Source organism: Hyperoodon ampullatus (assembly GCF_949752795.1).
Source record: "Hyperoodon ampullatus genome assembly, chromosome: 13".
Classification (NCBI taxonomy): Eukaryota; Metazoa; Chordata; class Mammalia; order Artiodactyla; family Ziphiidae; genus Hyperoodon; species Hyperoodon ampullatus.
In genome coordinates, this window is record NC_136926.1 from 81,292,253 (window position 1) to 81,316,290 (window position 24,038).

The window sequence follows — 24,038 nt, forward strand, 5'->3', positions numbered from 1 at the left end:
AGTTGGGTCCTGTCTCTTATTCCCTCAAAGGGCTTTAGTTAAGTTGTCTGCCACAGCTACAGTGGTCTTTAGCTCCATCTTGGGGGTGGATCTGCTTCCAAGCTCCCTCAAATTGTTGTAGGCGGGATTTAATTTCTCATAAGCTGTTGACCAGGGTCGGCCCTCAGTTCCTTGCCATGTGAGCCTCTCCACAGGAAAGCTTATGACATGGCTCTTGGCTTCATCAGAATGACCAAGAGAGGGGGTGATAGGCAGCGTGCTCATAAGACAGAGGTGGTTTCCTTCCATAACCTAATTTCAGAAGTGACATTTCATCACTTTTGCAATATTATATTAATTAGAATCATGTAATTAGAGCTAGCCCCCAGTGAATGGGAAGGAGTTACACAAGGTTATGACTATCAAATGGTGGGAATAACTGGGGGGACATTTTAGAAATGTGCTTACTACACGTTCTTTTTATAATGATAATAATAAAGATATTATTCATGTGCATTGAAAGAAAACATTTTGAACTGACTGTTTAAAAATCATTTTATCCAATTATCCTTAGGTAAGGAAACATTTGAAGCCATAGAACAAAACACAGTTATATGGCTTGAAGTCATAGCCATAGTCTTGCTTTTTATTGGCATTTATTAACACATGATTAATCACATTAATTGCTATATAACTACTATATAACTACTATCTATATTTGATATTTTTAAATGAGTTAAAATGAAAGATTTTTATATGCCGTAATATTTATGTTGCTAAATAAGCAGTGCTGAATTCTTAATACAAAATGTCAACACTTGGAACACCAATTCAATTGTATTTTTTACCTGAAGTCATGGAAGTTACAAGGAAGCTACAAGTCATGGAAGCTACAGCTTATAGTCATGGAAGCTACAAGCTGAAAGAAAATCAGTATCAAGCACAAATTTTACCTAGTGAAATTTCCTTTAGGAATGAAGGGGAAATAAATCAGACGAGAGAACACTAAAAGATGTTGTCATTAGCAGACTTACCCTTAAAGATTGACTAAAGGAAGTTCTTCAAGCAAACAGGAAGTGATAAAGGAAGGAATCTTGGAGCATTGGAAAACAAGAAAGAAATCAAACAGCAAAAATAAGATTACATATAAAAGGATGTCTTTCTCCTCATAGGTTTTGTAAATCACATTTGATGATTGAAATGATAATTACAACACCATCTTATACTCAAGAAAGTGATGTTTAAGAACAGAAGAGGTAGAAGCACCTAAACAGAAGTTTTCCTCACTTCACTTAAAGTGGTGAAACATTAATTCCAATAGACTATGATATCACATCTGTCTATTTTTATTCCCAGAGCAACCAGTATGAAAACGGTACGAAGTGAGTGTATGAACACTCAGAAATTCTATAGATACATCAAGCAGATGGAAACCTAAGAAATGTTCAAATGGCCTATAGGAAAACAAAAAAGAAAGGAATGAAGCAGAGGAAACAAACAGAAAACATAATAAAATTGCTTAGACTTAAGGTCCAACATATCAATAATTACCTCAAATATAAATGGCTTAAATACACCAATTAGGCAGAGATTGGCAGGGTGGATAAGACAAGCAAACAAAAGAAAACAAAAAACCATGAGCACACTATATACTATAGTGTTTAACAAGAAATTAACTAATTTAACAAAAAATTCATTTAAAATTCAGTGACATAAATAACTTGAAAAATGAATGGAAAAAATACACCATCCAAACATTCTTTTTTTTTTTAAAGCTAGGGTGGTACATTAATGTCAGAGAAGGTATTTCATAGCAGAACAAAACAAAACAAACAAAAAAACCACCATAGACCTAGGCAAAGAGGGAAATTTATCAATCCATTAGGAATACATCACAAGCCTAAATGAATATACATCAAAACAACACAGCCTCCAAATATGTGAAGCAAAGCCTGACAGAGCTGAAAGGAGAAAGAGATAGATCAAAAATTGGGGACTTCTACAACCCCTTTAAGCAACTGATGAGCTAACTGATTGGTCTAGCAGATTACTAGATGCAGAATCAACAAAGATATAGAAGATCTAGATAATCAACCAAAAGGATCTAATTATCATATATAGAATATTCCACCCCCCAAATTCAGAATATACATATTTTCAAGTGCTGTGGAATGTTAACCAAGATAGACCAAATCCTAAGCCAAAAAAAACACTTCAACAAATTAAAAAAATTGAAATCATGCAGGTATGTTCTCTTACCATAGCGAAATCAACTAAAAATCAACAATAGAAATATTTCTAAAGAAGTAGAAATTAAATAGTACATGTCTAAATAATCCATGGGTCAATGAGGATTTCTCAAAGGAAAGAAAAATTATACAGAAGTGAATTAAATGAAGATATAACATCAAATATTTGTGAGGCAACTAAAGCAGTGCAGAGAAGGAAATTTGTAGAACTAAATTCTTACATTAGAAACAAGGTAGGGTCTCAAAACAGTAATGTAAGTTTCTACCTCAAGAAACTAAAAAAAGAAGAGCAAACTATACCCCAAAAAGATGAAAGAAGGAAATAATAAAGGTATAAGCAGAAATCAATAAAATTTAAAAGAGGAAAACAGTAGAGAAAATCAATGAACTCAAAGCTGGTTCTTCAAAAAAATCAAGAGTATTTGATAAACATTTACCAATACTGACAAAAAGGAAAAGAGAGTAGACATAAATCACGAACATCAAGATTAAAATAGGGGACATCACTACACATCCTGCAGTCATTATGAGGAAAATAAGAGAATATTATTAAGCACCTTTATGTTCATAAATTGACAACCTATATGGTGTGGATCAATTCCTTAAAACCATAAAATATGAAAAGTCAACCAAGATGAAAGACAATAGTTGAATAGTCTAACAAACATTAAAGAAATTTGGATTTATGACTAAAAATTTTCCAAAAATGAAATTGCCAGGTCTATATAGCTTCACTGGAGAACTCTGTCTTTGTTCAGGCTACCATAACAAAATACCACAGAATGGGTAGCTTATAAACAACATAGACATTTATTTCTTACCATTCTAGACTCTGGGAAGTCCAAGATCAAGGTGCCATGATGGTTGCATTTTGGTGAGGTCCTTTTCTGATTCATAGCTGGTGCTTTTTCACTGTGTCCTCACTTGTGGAAGGGGTAAGCAAGCTCTTGGGGTCTTTTTTATAAAGGCACTAATCCCATTCAGGAGGGCTCCTGACCTAAGTACCTTGCAAAGGCCCCTCTTCCTAATACCATCACATGGAGCACTAGGATTTTAACATATAATTTTGGGGAGGACACAAACATTTGGACCATAGCACTACCAAATATTTAAAGTATCAATACCAATTTTGCACATGTTCTTCCTAAATATAAAAGAGGGAATATTTTCCAACCTAATTTTTTAAAGTCATTATTACCCTGATCCTGAAACCAAAGACAGTACAAAAAAAGAAAACTGTAGTCTGATATCTTGCATGAACTTATGTAAAAATCTTCAACATCATACCATGACAAATTCAAAAATGTTACAAATAATTATACACAACGACCAAAAGGAATTTATTCCAGTTATACAAGACTTCCAACATTTGAAAATCAATCAGTGTAATTTCCTATACCAATAGGCTAAAGAATAAATATCATATAATTATATCAACTGATACAGAAAAGCATTTGATACAATCTGACATTCATTTATGATAAAAAAAGTCTCAGCAATCTAAGAATGGAGACGAATGCCTTGACTTGATAAAAAGCACCTGGAAAAAAACTTTACAACTATTATCACACTTAATGCTGAAAGATTGAATGTTTTTCCCCTAAGATTGGGAACATGGAAAGAATGTCTGCTCTTTTATTTAACATAGCACTGGAAGTGCTAGCCACTGCAACAATGCAAGAAAAAGAAATAAAGGGCATTTAGATCAAAAAGGAAGTTATAAAACTGTTCCCATTTACAGATGGCATGACTGTCTATATAGAAAAATGCCAAGAAATTTGCAAAACCCAAAGCAAAACTGTTAGAATTAGTGAGTTCAGCAAGTTTGCAGTATACAGGAGCACCACACCAAAAATCAATTGCATTTCTATATACTAATATAAATGCATGAAAAAATAAACTAAAAACACAATATCATTTATAATCACTCCAAAGAAAATTCAACCTAAAACATATATAGGCCCTGTATATTGATAATTGCAAACTTCTGCTGAAAGAATCCAAAGATCTAAATAAATGAGAAGCATGCTGTGTCCATAGGTTTGAAGACTCAGTGTAATAAAGATTTTACTTCTCCCCAAACTGATGTATTGGTTTAATGCAATTTTCATCAAAACCCAGTAAGGTTTTTTGGTACACATAGATGAGATTGTTTTAAAGTTTATAAAGAAATGCACAAGCTCTAGAATAGTTAAAGCAGTCTTGACAAAGAAGAATAAAGTGGGAGGAATCACTCCACCGGGTATTGTCTCACTACATAGTACAATAATCAACATAGTGTTGTACTTGTAGATGGGGAGCAATAGACACATAGATTAATGGAACAGAATAGAAATAGACAACCCAGAAATGGACCCAAACAAATATGCTCACGTGATTTTTGACAAAGATGCAAAGGAAATTCAATGAAGGAAGGATAACCTGACAACAAATGGTGTTGGAACAATTGGACCTCTACAGGTGAAAACTGATACTTGTCCTAAACCTCACACGTGATACAAACATTAACTCAAAATGGACTTAACTGTAGAACATTCCACTTTGCACGTTTATAAAAAGATGTAGGAGAAAATCTTTGGGATCTAGAGCTAGGTGAAGGATTCTTAGATTGGACACCAAAAGCACAATCCACCAAAAAGTTGGTAAATTGAACACCATCTAAATTAAAAACTGTTGCTCTGTGAAAGGCCATGTTTAGGGAATGAAAAGAGAAAATACATATTGGGAGAAAATATTTGCAAACCATGTATCTGACAAAAGACTGTATCTCTGAAAACCTAATAGTAAAAACCAAAAATACAATTAGGAATGGCTAAGACACATGAAAGGACATTTCACCCAAAATGATATACATTATAATATGTAAACACATAAAAATACATTTTTAGCTATCAGGGAAATGCAAATTAAAACCACACTGAGATATGCCTATCAGAATGGCTAAAATGAAAACAATAGTGACAACGCTTATGCTGGAGAGGATGAAAATGTAAAATGGTATAGTCACTCTGGAAAACTAATTGCCAGTTTCTTATAACACTAAACATGCAATTACTTTATTTTCCAACAGTTGAACTCATGGACATTTATACTAGAGAAATGAAAATTTATGTTCACACAAAACCATTATATCAATGTTTATAGCTGTTTTATTTCTAATAGCCAAAAACTGAAAACAGATCAGATGTCTTTCAATAGGTTAGCAGGTTAAACAAACTGTGGCACATACCTACCATGGGATACTCCTCAGCAATGAACAGAAAAACCCCAAAGCAGAATATGTATACTTGCAGCAACTTGGATGATTTCCAGAGTACTATGCAGAGTGAATGAGTGAAACAGCCAATCTGTAAAGATTGCATGATGCATTATTAAACTTCCATAATATTTTTGCTATGAGAAAATTTTTGAAATGAAGATAATTTAGTGGTTTCCAAGGATTAGTGACAGGGTGAGGGAACATGAAGACTGTGGGTTCTGTCTTGACTGGAGTGGTGGATACACAAACCCATACATATGATAAAATTGTATAGAAAAAATACATAGACAAACCAAGTGGATACAAGTTAAACAGAAAATCTGAATAAGTTCAGTGAACTGTATTGATCTCAATATCCTGACTGGGACATTGTACATAGTTTTGGAAGATGTCATCACTGGGAGAAACTGGCTAACAAGTTCATGGATTTCTTGGTATTATTCCTACAACTGCATGTGAATTTACAGTTATCTCAATAAAAATTCAATTATAAACAAAGTATGTGCCTTTCTTATTTTGCATTTTCTCTTCATCTCTTAGTATTTCTGGCTCCAGAATATAAAAACAAATAATAAAAAAACCCTCTCAACTAATATATATAGTCATTAATATTTATTGCAAGGTTACATAATAAGGATTGACATTTTAATTGTAGAGTACAGATATTTCAAAATAGTAGGAGAGAAGGTTCAGTTTACTCAATATTAGAGTAGAAATCTCTTCTGTCTTTGGAGTAGTTGAATTCCCTAACTTTTCAAATGTTTTGTGTAATGGAAACCTCAAATATGTTTTTTTTTAAATTCTTTACCCTTAAGGTTTAGACTCAAGAGTAGTTTAAAGGAAATTCCATCCATATGTTTATAATTTAACATGTTAGGCTGCTTTTTTTCTTTTCTTTTTTATATTTGATGTCTGAGAACTCTCTTGAACTACTTCTTTCTGGGATCTTTTGGCAAGATTAGACTACGTCACAAACCAAAAATTTCAGTTTGGATTTCAGCATACAACAATAATGTATAGATTCTGTACAATGCCAAAAAGCTTTCTCATTTTGAGTCTAAATGCCATAAATACAGAGTAGAAGATTAATCAGTGGCATTGAAGGGCATTGAAAATAATTCTGGTTAATGTTAACTCAGAGTCAATAAATTATTTTATTCTTAAGATGTACTTGATTTTGGAAATTTGTTAGTTTTCTTAGTAATTCTTAAAAATATTTTTTATCTTACCACTTACTATTTAACAGAAATGAATGTTCAGTGAATTATTTCAACTGCACATCTGCCTCTACTTGACCAGACCTATCAAATAATTTTTAAAAGTCTAGTCTTTTAAAATAGGCCCTGCTCTTTTCTATAATAGCATAAGCCATGCTTAGTAAGCATGTATGATTTGGATGTAAAAATATAATCTTAGTGTATGTTAGTGATTATTAATTCATGGTCTACAATGAAATAAACATTTACTGAGAATGTGATAGTCTACGCAGATGATTTATATTTTTTGAATCCGAAAAAGACTTTATAAGTATGTTACATGAACCTTGGAAACAATAATGAAACAGAAATTTATATCCAAAATACATTGAAAGTAACTATAATTTTCCCTTAAGTCTTTGCTGCTGTGTAATTGTAGCAAAAACAGAAGAGTATTTTGCCAGGAAGGAATTATTTTCACCAAGTACTGTTGACATTCCTAAATACACACAAAAGTGTAGTTCAATCTGCTAAATAGTACTATTAAAATCATACACAACCCAGTTAAAATGTGTATTTTCTATTTGTATAGATATGTATATGTACATTTTGTATATACACATGTAAACATGTATATACATACACACTCATGTATGTGGTATACATTTTTTGAGGTGGCTTGGGAAAGCACCTTCAGGGTACTGAGACCTAAATTCCTTAATTTTCTTCTTTTGAACAGACAATTTAATGCTACTTTGATGCGGGAAAGCTGGGCTCCAAAGGCAAATCTTGTTCTGAGACTAAGGTTGTGAGAACAGGGCATGAAGTGTTCGTGCCACAACCTTCTTCTTCACCCAGTCTTCCTAGCATTTAGATCTTTCTGTTATAAGAAACACAAGAAGGTAGTATTGGCTGATAAATTCTGTAGCCTTCTGGATGCTTTGATGGGTTGAAATGAAATTCTTCCCCCAAGCCCTCGCTTTCCTTAAATTAAGAGGCAATGAGACAACAAACTTTGCTGTGGTGTTTGGGTCAGGATGCTGATATTTATCCTGAACATTTGTGAAAGAAACAATTCAGTATAGTGACAATAGCGCTAAACTTTGAGATGAAACATCTGAATTAAGTCCTGTCTCTGCTACTTATCAGGTTTCTTGACTTTGGTCCAGGTACCCATACCTACCAAACAGAACTTCCATAAGCATCATGTAAAATGTACATTAAAAGTGTTTTAAAAATTGTTTTATTATACGCATTTTATTATACATCTGGATGTTGATGCTTGAAATTCTACTGTTAGCATTTTACCCTCTTAGTTTGAACCTTCATTCCCTTTTAAATTTTAAATACTCAGAACAGAACATTTTGAAATCCAAGGATTGAGGGAAGAGCATTCCACTCACAGATCCCAAGGCAGGAATGATCATGGCCTCTTCAGAGAACAGGAAGAAAGTCAGCTTGACCAGAGCAAGAAGGGAAGGTAGAGAAGGGCTGGCGTGGTAGGAATTGAGGTCTGGAGGGAGGCTGGTGCTAGATCATTTGAAACTGAGACTGTGGTTGAAAGTTTTCATTTTATTCTAATTGTTATAGGGAGGCATTGGTAAGTTTTAATTAGAGAGTTATATATTTTTATTTAATTTTTTTAAAGGATTCTTTGGCTGATGCATACCAAATAGATAGAGAGAAGTGTTAATAAACGTTTCAGTAGGAGTAATGTTGAGACGGGTGGTGATTGTTTCCACAAGACAGACACAATGAAGGTGGATGGAAGTACATGGATCTAGGAAGTAACTTGAAGAAATGAGACAATAGAACTTGCTGACTAAATGTGGGTCAGAGAGAAACTAGGTTTTTGACTTGAGCTGTTGGATGGATGGTGTTGCCATTTACTGTGATGTTAACAATGGGAAAAAACAAATTTGCAGAGGGCTGAGGATCAAGATTTCAATTTGGTCAATGTTAAGGTCGAGGTAGAGATTCCTATTAGACACCCAAGTGGAGATATAGAGAAAATACTACATTAATCTAGAACTCAGGAGCAATTGAGAGACTGGAGATATGAATTTGGCAGTCAATGGCAAAGACATTCTCATTAGTGTCATCAAGCTTTGGACTCGCTAATATTTAGGGAGGCACAGTAGGGAGAAACAAAGGAGACCAAGAAGGAGGAGGTGATGGAATAATCAGAAGGGTGTGGTGATAAGGAAAACAAAAGACACGTGTTTAAAAAGCAAGGAATTTTCAGCGGTTTTGAATATTACTGAAGTCAAGTTAGGCAAGGGAAAAAGATGAATATCCGATTTGGCAATATTGAGGTCATTTGTGACCTTGACAAGTGGAATTTCTGTGGAATGGAGTGTGCAGATTTCCAGTTGAAATGGGTTGATGAGAAAATGGGATGTGAGGGAATGAAAGCAGAGGAAATAACACATTAGTTACATTGTCTCTTTTGTTATGTGTGCAGGGAAATGGGACATTTACTTGGTGAGGAAGGTGGTAATGATGCAATTGGTGTGCTAAAGAGAATGATCCAGTATCGAGGGAAAATTCATGTGACACTCTTGAAACAACTTATTACACAACTATTAATATCCCCATTTGATAGATGAAGAAGCTTTATCACAAAGGTTAATTAAGTTGCTAAGGTCACAAAGTGGTAAATGACAAAGCAAGAATTTGAACTCATATCTTTGTAGTTTCAAAGTTCAATCTCTTTTCACTATGTCACCTGTTGTTGGCTGACTAATGCCCCCCATCCCAGGTGCCCAGATCCTAACCCCTAATCTCCAGAGAACCTGCAGTAAGTTACCTTATACAGTATGGTAAAAGAGACTTTGCAGGTGTGATTAACTTAAGCATTTTGAGATGGGGAGATTATTGTGGATTATCCAAGCAGGGCCAATATAATCACAAGGGTCCTTATAAAAGGAGAGAGGATCAGTGTTAGTAATAGATGTGATGATGGGAACAAAGGATTGGGGTGATGTGAGGAAGGGACCACAAGCCAAGGGATGCAGTTGCCTTTAGATATGGATTCTCCCTTCAGATCCTCTAGAAGAAACCAGCCCTACCAACACCTTGATTTTAGTCCAGAGAGATTTACTTGGGGTTTCTGAACTTCAGAAATGTAACATAATAATTCTGTTTTGTTTTAAGCCATTAAGTTTGCGATAATTTGCTACAGGGGAAATAGGAAACTAATATACCACCTTTACTGTGTTGATTATTTGCAGAATCATCTACTGCCCCTGAGCTCAACTTAAATGTGTTTTATCATGGCACTGTCTAATGATTATTACTGAATAAATAAATACTAACTTCTGTATTTAAAATGTTGCTTTACTTGACCATCAAGGCAAAGATGACAGTCTTACACAACTTCTTGTTGGGGGGTAGTAATTTTGAAACTTCTGAAAATTACTGTGGCAAATATTTTGGGTATGAGGCCCTCATTAACTCTTACAAAGAGTAGCTGCAAACCCAAGGGCTGCCAAGTTACCTCTTGAACTCTGGGGGGTGTGGATTCCTTAAATCTGGTCTTTCTCTTGTCCGGAATAAAACCTGTCTTGCCCCATCTTTTCTGTATGCTCTCTATAGCATATGATGAACCAATAGTCTTGTGATTCGGGGTAGCTGGGCTTTTTAAAGACTTTTTCTTTGATCTGATCATTCAAAAGGGTGAGTTTTTATCTCTGCGACCAATTTTAAGCTCTTTACACTGATAATTAAATTCCAGGTCATGCATAAGAAGTAAAGCTTCACAAACAATATCATACATGCCTTTATGTGAATATTACTTTGCTTTAGTAAGAAGTAGTGTGAATGAAACAAAGTGTTTGGTAATATTATTCATAGGTATCGCTCACAAATATCTAAATACATTAGAACATTTCTGCTTCTGATATCAATTTTTTTCTCTTAGCTTTTTGATGTGGAATACATTTCAGTCAATTTGTATTATTAATGTAAAGAATGTACTGTCAGGAAAATTGAACAGATTTTAAGAATAAATATTTTTATTAAAATCTTTTATAACTGCATTTCAAAAGTAACTATGACAGTCATTTGGGTTATATTCTCCCAACTTCATTATTAAGCCTGTGAAAACTTGCCAGTCAGCTGACGTAGAATAGTTTGGCAGCTACACACACATTCCATCAAACGGGTGTGAGAAAACATTACTGAAACATACTGACATGAAAAGAACTTTCTCTCGTTCAGGACAAAGTGTAGCCAGGTCCATGAAGAATTTCTGACTTAGCTGCACACATTCTTTAAGAGCACGTGTGAATGGGGTGAATGGCTTAGGAATTTTGCTTAGGAAATGCATAGAAAGATTGGGATGGTTTGTGGTTTTGTTCACTGCAATCCTAAAATGGACATAAATATTGGAAAATGTTGATGAATTCAATATTAAAGAAAATTTATAATGTTAACAAATGAATACCTTTTCAATAAAGAACAAACAGAAAAAAGAATGGAAAGCATAGGTCCTCTCAGCACCACGTGGTTTGTCGTGAAATTGTGATAGGAGTTATTTCATAGGGTCATTCGTCTCACATTATGACTTAATAATGATAATTTGGAGTTGTTGGCTGTGTGCTCTTCTGGATTTTAATTTTCTAATATTTATGGACACAGTTTTATTGTCCTCTACATTATTTAATCTTTGTGAAATTACACAAAATGGTGTAAACACAGCAATGTAAATTCCAGCTTCAGGGCCACCTGCCCAGCTTTGGAAAGTGGTAGGATCTTTGACATGACAATGTTTTTGCTGTTCTTTCTAATAAAATGTGCACCCTGACTGTTAGCCACCTGGAAATTGTAGCAAGATTATTCTTACATGAAAATAAGATTTGACTGGGCTTTATAGTTCTACCGCAGCTAATACTAATGTCAACTTTTGGCTTAAGGTCTCAATGGATATTTTGGCTTATTTATTTGGCACGATTAAGTTGGATTAGATTGCATGAGAAAATTGGGACAGTTTGTGGTTTTCTTCACTGAAACCGTGAAATTAATATAAGTATTAAAAAATGCTAAGGAATTCAACAAGTGTCAGGCTCCCATACAAATAGGTAGTTAAGTAGCACAGATTTATATGTACTGTTAGAAGAAATATACTTAAGCTGTAAATGCACATCTTAGATGAAATATCTTTCTGTCTTAAGATTTGTTCACTGGTGAAACATTACAGGAATATTTTAAAGCAGAACCTTCTTGAACCTGATTGACACCCCAAGTACCACACAAGAATAGTTAAATTATGTTATATCCTCCAAGAAATTCTAAATTATCTGAACCTAAGTTTGTGCTTGGCAGGCAAAGCACTATAAAAGCTTCAAGGTGATCAGCCTGCCAAAAAACAGAAATTTTATTTTTCCAAGACTCATTACAAATGATACATTGGTACTTTATAACATGGATTTTGGATTTTGGATCTTTCTTTTTTCCTTCGTTCATATTCTTGAAGAAGTAAGACTGATCACTTTTACCTATGACCTAAAAGGTTATTATTTTAATGTAGCAATTCGTTTCTTAGCCTCTAAAAGCATAGAAAACATTGCTATTGTCTGGAAATGTAGCAATAACATCAAGATGCTATGTGGAGAGATTAATCTGAAATAGTTTACTTTATAAGAAATGAGGTTAGGGCTTCCCTGGTGGCGCAGTGGTTGAGAGTCTGCCTGCCGATGCAGGGGACACGGGTTCGTGCCCCGGTCTGGGAGGATCCCACATGCCGCGGAGCGGCTGGGCCTGTGAGCCATGGCCGCTGAGCCTGCGCGTCCGGAGCCTGTGCTCCGCAACGGGAGAGGCCACAACAGCGAGAGGCCCGCATACCGCAAAAAAAAAAAAAAAAAAGAAATGAGGTTAATTTTTTATTATTAAGCATTATCTAAGGAACACTATTTTTCTCAAATAATTTTTCCTGGAAACCTAGACTAAAGAAAAGACATCACATTAATTTAAAACAGTGATACATGGCTTCAATAATTCTAGGTAATAGTAAGAAGTTAAAAAGATAGGAAGCAATGAAGAGTCGACTAAAAAAAGGCAGGGTTTATCACATGAATTCCAGTTCTTTAAAATAAAGATTATTTCTATCTGATCAGATAATGCAATTTAAATTCAATAATGACTCTTGGAAAACATAAATATACACGTTTTATTGACAAAACATTTGCATTTGTGCTTATTTTATACTATACTACTTTTAGAAAATAAAGTATCTAAGCTTTAAATAAATGGCAACTTGCACAAATTTTATATTATTTAGTTGCCTTTTTTTGTGCAAGTATTTCCTGCCTCTACATGATTCCAGAATCTCACATTCACATCAGCAAATGTAGACTATAACTGTCTGTATAATTTGCCACCATGTATGGATTTTTAAAATATAATATTTTTAAAACACTGTGGGCAAAGCTTGACCTATATCGATGTGATGTCATATGGCCATTCTTTGTAATGATTTCACTTACCTCACTATCACAGCGGCAGTCTTCACGTTTAATATTTAGTGTTCTCTTGCAAAACATTCCTAAAATATATTGTATTTTTCTGCATTGACCCATACAAAATGCATATGTTTTTATACTAATCACTTGTGCATGTTTGACAGGCCACATTTTAAAATACAATACGATGTTTTACTTTCCTGAATATTAAAAACTTATCCTTCTTTTTCTCTTTCTATCACAGTGTATGGTGTCATATCTATAGTAACTATTTCTTAGCATTATGTTTTATATCTGTATTAATCTATTTTCTCCTTGCTATGGCTTTTATTAACATTATTGCTTATGCATTAGAGGTCTTGTGTGTCTTAGAAAAAAAACTAAGAAGGGTTTCATATAAAATTCATTTCCTATAGGTTAATGGAAAGTAATACATATAAACAATAAAACAAAAATCCCTTTGGACCCTATTTTGTTCTGCCCTATTTTAACTTATGCCAAAAATGCTTTTATTTCTGGTCCACCTCATTCTTCTGATAACACTTAAGACATCACTTCAGAGAGGCTTCTCTCAGTATATAGGTGTGTGTTAAATCACAACACACTGCTTATTTCTTTCAAAGGCAGTTAAAATTTGTGTTAGCTTGACTTATTGCTATTGGTAGTTAGCAAGGTCCCAGGATGGCAGAAGCCATGTCTATTTTGTTCACTATCCAGAGGAGGCCAGAGGGAGGGCCTCAGATGTAGGGCCTCCAGGGGATGGAGGAGAGTCAAGCATAGGTTCCAGCAGTTGCTACCTGAAGGATGGGAAACCAGGAGGAGCTGGGTGTTTGGAGAGAGGGGAGAGTGCACCTGCATAGCAATCAGATTGCACAGAGGAGATCACTGAGGTGAGGTTTGTACAAGGTACAGACACACCAGGGTGACAGAAGCATGGAGGAATGGACAAGCCTAGACCTTGCAGGTCCTTTAAGCAATGAGGAGGAAATTGAATTGACTCAAAAAGCAATGTCAGGATCAGTTGACTACTTGTAGTTTTGATTTAATGGGAGATATCTGAACGTAAAAATATCCAGCATGAGACTGTCAAATGTATTTATGAAATAATCTAAAAGGTGATCTCACTATAGTGGAAATAGGTATTTTGAAACTGGAGATTTTTGATATGGAGAGGCATTGGCCCTGGGTTCAAATTTCCTCAATTCCCAAACTGGATTGACCCCTTCTTTTTTCTTTATCCTTTCTTTTAGTTTTAAAATTTTTTTCTTAATAAGGTATAGTTGATTTACAATATTGAGTTAGTTTTAGGTATACAGAAAAGTATTCAGTTATATATATAATTTTTTCAGATTATTTTCCATTATAAGTTATCATAAGATATTTTATACAGTAAATCTTTGTTGCTTATCTGTGTTATGTATAGTAGTTTGTATCTGTTAATCCCATACTCCTAATTTATCCCTCCTCCACCTCCCTTTCCCCTTTGGTAACCATAAATTTGTTTTCTGTGGGTTGACTCCTTCTTAGTGTCTTACTTGGGCTGGCTGCATTAGAACCCTAAGCCCTAGTTTCTTCATATCTGGGATGGATATAATAATAGTACTGAATAATATTAATATGATATAAAAATTGAGATTGTACACTTATTACATGAAATTCAGAGCTTTCTTTTTTAGAAATCACATTTATCTGTTGCAATCCCTACTTTTTAAGCACAGCATTTCTCTTTCAAAAGAGAGGAAAGATACTGAAAAAAATTAAATAGTACAATAGTCCAAAGTGACATACTAGTGACTTGTATAGCACTGAGAATTGTCACCTCGCCTAAGAGACAGTCTGGGCTAGCCAACCTGAGGGCATTTTCCCACTTAATGGTCACAAGAACTCAGTGAGGTACATGATGATTCTGTTTTCCTTCACAAATAAGGATATGAGTCAAAGGCAATTTATGTGGTTTGTCTACTTTCAGCTACCTAGAAAGTGGCAGAGTCAGAACTTGGACCAATAGACTCTGGAGCCCAATGTCTCACACATTAAGCTCCTCTTTGGCAAGAAATAATACATTTAGTAATATAGTCTATACATTGTAGACCCATCAAATTTTATTAATATGGCTATATACTACATTCAAAAATACTTGCAGTAATCGTGGTAGCCTGGTTGTATGAACTTTTTAAAAACAGCTTTATTGAGGTGTAATTGGTATAAAATACTGCATGTATTTAATATATACAATTTGATGAGCTTGGACATATGTGTGCACCCATGAAACCATCACCATGCTCAAGATAATAAACATGTCCATCACCTCCAAGGATTTCCTTGTGCTCCCCCCTCCTTTTTTTTGTGGTAAAAACCATCCAAAAATTAATATAAGAAACCAGAGTCAATAGCATTAAAATATTTTCCTATATATCAAAGCCTTTGTGATAAAACCACTGAAAAATACTTTCATAGTCATCTGAAACAAAACGTGAAAATTAGGTACATATGTATAGAGAAAATGAATGCTTTAATAAATACACATGAGGATTAAATATCCCCATTCACTTGCTTGAGAAACAATTTAGAACAGGAAATACTATTGAAATTCAAGGACTAAATAATTAAACCCAACTCAATTTTGTTTAGTCAGATGTGAAAAAATACATAGTTAATTGGTAGGCAAGATCTCAATGTACCAGAGTCTAATTATAGAGTCTTCAAAACACTAGTGAAATAAAAGCTAGACATTTTAAAAGACATTACAATTATATGACACTGATTTATTTTGGAAAATGGCAAGGTTAAATTTAAGTTTAATATGCTGAAATAAATTTTCTGTCTTCATTTTGGAACTTCTACCAAAAGAAATATTTCATTAAATAGTGAAATATATATATATAAATATAAAAATATATACATATGTATACACATATAATACTTGGTATGCTTCTAATTAAGAGTTCCTTTTTTTTTTTTAATATTGGTCTTGGTTTACTAATGGTCCAAGAAATTTGGTCAGTTATATCATCATTGCCCTCTGAGTTACAGTAAATGTAAAGAACAGTTGCTCCAAGTCAGCACTAATTCAAATATGATTGGGCATATACTAATGCTAACAAAAATAATTACAACCACAAATCTATATTATTATAATAAGTATTAAACAAGGAGTGAATTGGTTTGGCATCTCTACAGAACACTTATTAAAATGTGTTTTTTTCTACAACTGCAAGTGGTATGCATTTAATATTATATAGTCTTGTTTTCAGTGAATAGAAGTTTATTTTGTAACTTAATTGGTATTATGAAACCCCTTCAGTTGATTAAATAGATGGTTCATAAAAAGACAGTTTATGATCTGTAACTATATAAGAGGAAATGAAAAAAAGGGAGTAGTTAAAGTCATGAATACAAAATGTTATCTAAGCTTATTTACACCAGAAAATCTTCTTTGATAATAAAAATGGGTAATCTTATACAACCATAGAACTTTATTAATTTTAGATTAACCTGCATGATTTGAGCATTTATTTTAAAGAAAATGTTCCACTTGCTAAATCCTCAATGTGGTTATGTTGCTATATTGAATAAAGTAATGGATGTACATACTGATAACAAAGGTTTGCATTTACCAATTAATTTGTCTTTGCTATTTATATGGAAAGCTGTTTTTAATTCCTTTTTAAAGCTTTGAAATTACTGAGACTTTGTTCAGTGTTTTCTGTGAAGCCTCTTAATTTCTAGGAAACAGCTCATCACTTCTTTAGCAGTTCTCCCTACAGTACCTTGTACATACCTTAGGAAGCTAACATTGATTTGACACATAAAACAATGCTAAAAAAATTTAATTAAATAAATGCATTTTTATAGGCATATTATGTATTTTAAATTTTATGTGCTTGTTTCATCTACTGGACTATAAAATCTTTCAGGAAAAAGACCATGTCTTATTCATATTTTATTTTTTGAATTTATCATAATATTAACCATAGTAGGAAATTAATTCATGTATCAGTTAGATGTCATTTTGACTCCAAGTAACAGAAAACTCAACAATCATAGCTTAGATAAATATAGCTAATCATTCTCACATAGCAAGGAAACCAGAGGTATGGATTCTTTGTTTCATGCTGCAGCTCCATTGTTACATCAAGCTCTTTTCATCCATCTGTTGCACCATTTTTAACTTTACAGGGTGGCTGTTACACTTACCTTCTTCCAGAATCATGTCTTTGTTCAAGCAGGAAGAAAGCAGAGGAAAAATGTTCTCTCATTTTGATGTTTTCACATTTTTCTAGATGGGAAACTTTTCTAGCAGACTTCCCCTCACATCTCATCAGCCAGAACCAGGTCATATGCTGCTTTAAGACCAGTGAATTGTGAATTAAATGGGGGTTGTCATGGAAGATTTAGACCACTCAAGATTTAGCCCCTGGGATTGGAATAGGGGCTTATCTTTCCAGAGATCAACAGCTTTTGCCTTCCACCTGAACAAATTGTGCTTTAGTTAGCAGGGGAAAAGGGGACCATTGAGCAGTTAATGGACAATATGTGTTACAATAAATATTACGTGAAAAGAATTAGATTTGTTAAAATCACGTCCTGTGCTATCTCCAGTTGCATCTTTATATATTTATTTGTATTTGTTTGGCAAAATTAAATGTGAGTGAATTCTGTTTCTTTGAGGATAATTACAAATGCATAAATTCCTCTCTATTTTTACAGTGGGAAGAAAAATATGCAATGTTGAGAAGATGCATTGTTTTTATCACTTTCTGTTTTAAATGTCGGTCTTGCTCTTATAATTGCAGAGGAAATTCAAATGCAATTATGTTCTCTGTCTTTTTTTAGGCCTGAAAAGATAAATATGAATTTAGATTCCATTCATCGGTTAATTGAAGAAACACAAATCTTCCAGATGCAGCAGTCATCAGTTAAACCACCGTGTGACCTGGGGGCACCTGCCTCATCCCCCAGGGACACCTGTAGCTCCTGTTTGCCCCTTCATGCGCTACAATCTCATGCCGCTCACAACTCCCATGCTCATTCCTGCAACATCAACGACTGGGGCATTTGTGAAGAACTTCGCCTGCGGGAACTGGAGGAGGTCAAGGCCAGAGCCGCTCAGATGGAGAAGACCATGCGATGGTGGTCAGACTGCACGGCCAACTGGAGAGAAAAGTGGAGTAAAGTTCGAGCTGAAAGGAACAGTGCCAGGGAGGAAGGAAGACAACTCAGAATAAAACTAGAGATGACCATGAAGGAATTGAGTGCCTTGAAAAAGAAGCAGAGTTTGTCACATCAAAAAGAGGCCTTGGAAGCTAGAGTCACCCAGGACCGGAAGCTTCCTAGTTTCATAGAAGTGTCTTATGCACAGAGAGACCCCTTTCAAATTGGTTCCAAAACGTGTGAGTCCATCAGAGAGTGCTTGGGAAAGAGAGAATATCCTACCAAGGAGAACATAAATAGTAAGGTCAGAAAAAAATCCAGAGGAATCTAGAGGTTATGTGCATATTTGAACGCTGTATATAGTCATGGGAAGGGAAAAGAAAATAGAAAAACCAGTGGTGACTGTATTTGTTTGTTTAGGCTGCCAGAACTAAGTACCCCAGACTGAGTGGCTTTAGCGACAGAAGTTTATTTTCTCACCGTTCTGGAGGCTAGAAGTCTGAGATCCAGGTGTCAGCAGGGCTGGTTTCTGCTGAGGCCTTCCTCCTTGGCTTATAGATGGCAGTCTTCTCCCTGTGTCTTCACATCACCTTTCCTCTGTGTGTGTCTGTGACCAAATTTCCTCTTCTTCTTCTTTTTTTAAAATTTATTTTATTGAGGTATAGTTGATTTACAATGTTGTGTTAACTTCTACTGTATGGCAAAGTGATTCAGTTATACATATAAATATATTGTTTTTCATATTATTTTCTATTACAGGACATTGCATATAGTTCCCTGTGCTGTACAGTAGGACTTTGTTGTTTACCCATCCTATATATATGAGTTTGCATCTCCTCTTCTTATAAGGATACCATCACTAGGCCCACCCTGATGACCCTCATTTTGAACTTAATTACCTTTTAAAGACCCTGTCTCCAAAAACAGTCACATTCTGAGGTACTGGGGGTTGGGGGGTGCAGACTTCAACATATGGGTTTTAGGGGAGACACGATTCAGTCCATATTACAGATATTACTAGTATTTTTAGCCAAAGAAAACCCCCAGCATTTTTTTATGTTAAAAGAAGATATTTGGAGAGATTTCTCTCCATTTACCCTAATAAGCCACTATTAAATTATCCATGCAGTAGTTTAAAACATTTCCCAAGGTTTGGGACTCTGGCCTCACAATTAATTCCTGTAAAATGGGTACCATAGGGAAATACCTTTAGGGAATACTTCACACTACCCACTTTTGGAATTTCTTGGTATATTTGGAATCTTGAAATTTCTGAGGACTCTGAACATAACAAAAATTTGTAAACTTTAATCTAGCAGTTCACACACTTATCTATTGATGAGCCACTCCCCATATATATATTTTTTAATCTGGTAAATATTATTAACAACTCATGGAACATACTTTGGGAAGCTTTAGGAATTCATGTTATCTCTTTAAATAGTTTGTATTATTTACCCTTTATATTATTACCCCTTTCTATTTAATTCCATCTCTAAAAACATAAAATAAATTAATATCTTGCTTTTCTATAATTCCATCTAAAATGTTAAGCTTTTCATGATGTATGGAGTGTATGTTAGATATAACATATTCCACTGTAAATGGAAAATTTTAAGAGACTGCAGGGAAACTTATTTTATTAGAATATGGTAGAACATTGAAAGGAAAAAAAAGCCTAAAAATATATAAGTTAAAGTTTGTCCATATAACACTATTAGAAAATGATAAATGAATGAAAATATGAATTTGATGCTGAATCATAATATTTTATTTCCTTTCAAAAATGTTTTCTTCATGATTTTTCTACATTGGATTTTAAAATTCAACAATAATAATTGTTTTGTTTTGTTTTTTCTTTCAGGAAGAAGGTTTGATTATTGACCCATTAAAATTAAATGAAGAGGTGAAACTCAATCTAGATTGTCCTGATTTATTCAAGAACGGTGGTTCTGAAAACCATACAGTGAGACCTGGATTAAGACTGCAGGCAATAAATCTGCCTCTGGAGAATGGAGTTCCTGAAATTTCAGCTTTGCAGGTGCATCTGGATGAGTTCCAAAAAATCTTATGGAAAGAAAGAGAGTAAGTACTAATTATTGTCTTCCTTAACCAAGTCTGTTTTTCAAACTTCTTAAAATTGTTAAGTCTCTTAAACTAGCCATCTGCTAATGTATTTTACCTATGACTAGTCATTAAGTGCTAATATTTGAAAAATGAGTTTGAATTTTATATTCATTTTTTGAATTTTGAAAAGTTATAACAGGTTCGTTTTTATCATTTTTTTTCATAACCTTGTTCTCATCTTCTCTGGTAGATTCACCTTTATTATATTTGAATTATTAATGATTATGATTAAAATAACCTGTGTATTATCTAACTTTTACAGCATTCATCGATTTCAGTGAGTCAATAAAAATGAATAGATATGTTAATATTCATAAGGGAAAACTCACAAATTTGTGAGGTGCTGATTGCAGAAAAAGATGCTTTATTCATTGACCATTTATAGTATAGAGGAAGGAGCACTAGACTTGATTAAATCACCTGGACATTCATCTTGGTTCTGACATACTCTAGCTATATGATATTGGGTTAGTAAAGGGTGTGCTATTGTCAGCTTGGTAAAAATATGGATAGTGATACCTGTGTTCCAATGATCTATTGTTTTATAACAACTTCGCAAATGATTATTATTGAGACAACAATCACCATGTATTCTGTTCATGAATCTTGAGCATGGATTTATATGGACAGCTCATCTCTTGCTACATGTGACCTCAGCTGGGATGGCTCAAAGGCCGAGGGTGACTTTAGGTCTGGGGGAGCTGTGTAGAATTATCTGAAGTCTCACTTACTCCCATATCTGGCAGCTGATCCTTTTTCTCATCTGGGATCTCAGTTGGAACATCTGTATATAGCCTATCTGTGTGGCCACTTGGCTAACTCATGGCATAATGGCTTGGTTGAAAGTGAACATCTGTCAAGCACAGAGAGAAATAAATGGTATTTTAATGACCTGGCTTTAAAAGTCACATAGCATCACTTCTGCCCTCTTCACTGGATTCTTATGAGGATCAAACACAATGTCTGGGAAAGTGGCCACTAATATGAATTACTCAATATGGATTTTTTTGTTATTGTTCCCTCACGATCACCCTAGAAACTAATAAGTGGAATATTGGATGTACTTTAAAATGTGTTCCCCAAATCTGAAAACAATTATTTTTCCATCTGTTTAGTTATAAGACTCTGAATGGGCAGAATAAAAAAAAAACTGGGAGTGATGTATATTATCACTAAGTATGAAAATAATCATATATAATGGTTTTAATTTCCCTGGTTTACATGGATTGAAACAGTGATAAGTATGCACACAAACCTTGTACCGGTACTATAAGCTCTTTACCTGCCAATCCTTTTCTGTCTGTCACAAGTCCCTCTGAAATTTATTCCTACCACTAATTCCCTTTTTCAGATTCTTTGCCTATACCTCACCACATGAACAGATTGTGATAATACAAGTATCTGTGTAGAGAATAAATATTTATTATTCTACCATCAAGTGTAAATTCCTAACAGAGGCAATCAACATTAGTAGAAAAGAGAATAAAATTGAACGCCTGCATCCATATTAACAATTAATTTACTCTGGAACTACAGGTCTCAGTCAAGTTCTAACCTCTGGGCTTCATTTCTTGAAGGATTTAACATTTTAGTGGTTATAGACTTCTCTCCAACCCACTCACAATGCTACTTCACCTACATAATATAATAGGAGCAATGTGAAAATGCTGTTTCCTGCATGTAAACCCCCAAATGTACCAGTTTTAATGATATACATGTGTGTCTTTACACTCTCACTTGTACACATGTACATGTACATATATATCTGCTTTCCTTGGAATAAATGAACAATACCCATAGTATTAAGTAAATCCCCCAGTTCTCAGCAAATTCAGCATATAAACAAAAGACAGGCTGAAGAATAAGGGGGAAACGGGGCCTTTGATTCCATTTTGCTTTCTCACCCTCCTCTTTAAGAAGCAGTCCCATGGGTATGATATGTCCATGAATTAACATTAGCCCGCAATCCATGTGAGGCCATGGCAAAGCCTTTTTTTCTATCACAAGAGAATGTTTCCCAAGGATACACTATATACTTTTACTACAAATCTCTCTAATCTTTTAAATTCTTCCTCCTGGAATCTCAGTGAGTGGGTGGCTGGAGTTGAGAAGATGTGAATATAATTTTTTCTATGTTCCCAGCTAGTGGGAAACTTCTCTTGACTAGAGCACAGGAATCAACCTAGAGAACTCAGGGAACCATTTCCACCATTGACTGACTAGAACCCCCTCATTTAAAACACTAAAGTTTATCTATTATTTGTATTATTCATACTGTTCAGTCTGATGAATAATTACCCAGTATCTGGAAGCTGTTCATGTACTGAGAATTTGTATATTTCTGATCTCTTAAAAAAAATGACCTTCCCAGGTAGAAAATTTGAGATGAGGGTGGGAAAACTGATCCTCGTACAGAGCTAGGTGTACCTAAACATTCAGGAAGAGGAACTTTGGCAATATTACGTCTTAAGTAAGAGAGATGATGAGGCAAAATATTTTGATGTGCTGCTTTAGCCTTTAGAGTTAGTTCTAAAGTTAAACTGCAGATGGCACCTGCATCCCTTACAAAACGTTAACTTTCTGTCAATGTGAGCTTTAATCTCCCTTTCAGTTTTATTTCTTAATTTGTTTTCTATATAAGAAGAGCAGTATGCTTCAATTATTTTTCTTTGCTTCATTAAATGTTAAGTTTTTTTCTCAATAAAATGAGATTTTAAATCTTGGTGAGATAGTACAGCCAACTGAAAATGCTCCAATGATTAGTATGAGAAAGAAATCTATATATATGGTTGTGAATATTCCTCAAGACAATGAAAAAATTGCATGCAAGTCTGGTTAATATTATTTAATGTAATATTGTTAAAGAATAGAAAGTCAGATCTACTTTACTTATTTATTCACTGTTACTAATGGGATATACAGTAAGCTTATAACTGACAAATAAAATTTGTATATATTTAAGGTATACAACATGATGTTTTTGATGCATATACATACTTGGAAATGATTACCATAATCAAGCTAATTAACACACCCATCACTTCACATAGTTATTATTTTTGTGTGTGATAAGAACACTTATGATCTACTCTCTTAGCAAATTTCAAGTATACAGTACCATGTTGTTCACTATAGTCATCATGCTGTACATTCATCTTTTTTTTTTTTTTTTTGCTATTGAGTTGTATGAGTTCCTTTTATATATTTTGGATATTAACCCCAGTGTGGTGTGCAAATAATTCCTCCATTCCATAAGTTATCTTTTCATTTTGTTAATTGTTTCTTTTGCTGTGCAGAAGCTTTTTAGTTTGCTACAGTCCCACTTATTTATTTTTGCTTTTTTGGTATCTGTGCTGTTGATGCAGAATCAAAATAATCTTTGCCAATACTAATATTCAGGAGCTTTCCCCTTATGTTTTCTTCCAGGTGTTTTACATTTCAGGTCTTAAATTAAGGTCTTTAATCCATTTCAAGTTAATTTTTGTGTATTTTTACGATTTCTTTTTTACTCTAAAGTATGTTTGTGTTTGGGCAGTCCTGTACCTAATGAGAGAGTCTATCTCTCTGTGTAGACAATAAAAGCACTAGTAATTCTCTACCTCAGTCTCCTTTG

The 24,038-nt window shown here is 34.2% G+C and overlaps 1 protein-coding gene across 1 annotated transcript in view; it reads left to right on the forward strand.

Annotated features, from left to right (window-relative positions):
* The window catches only part of CCDC102B (coiled-coil domain containing 102B), a gene marked incomplete at both ends in the record, with an annotated part of 216,736 nt that overhangs the window by 25,598 nt on the left and 167,100 nt on the right, over positions 1–24,038 (forward strand). The window contains 2 exon segments of the mRNA XM_079717495.1: positions 17,981–18,602; positions 20,163–20,383. Of these exon segments, the coding sequence (XP_079573621.1) occupies positions 17,981–18,602; positions 20,163–20,383 (843 nt within the window).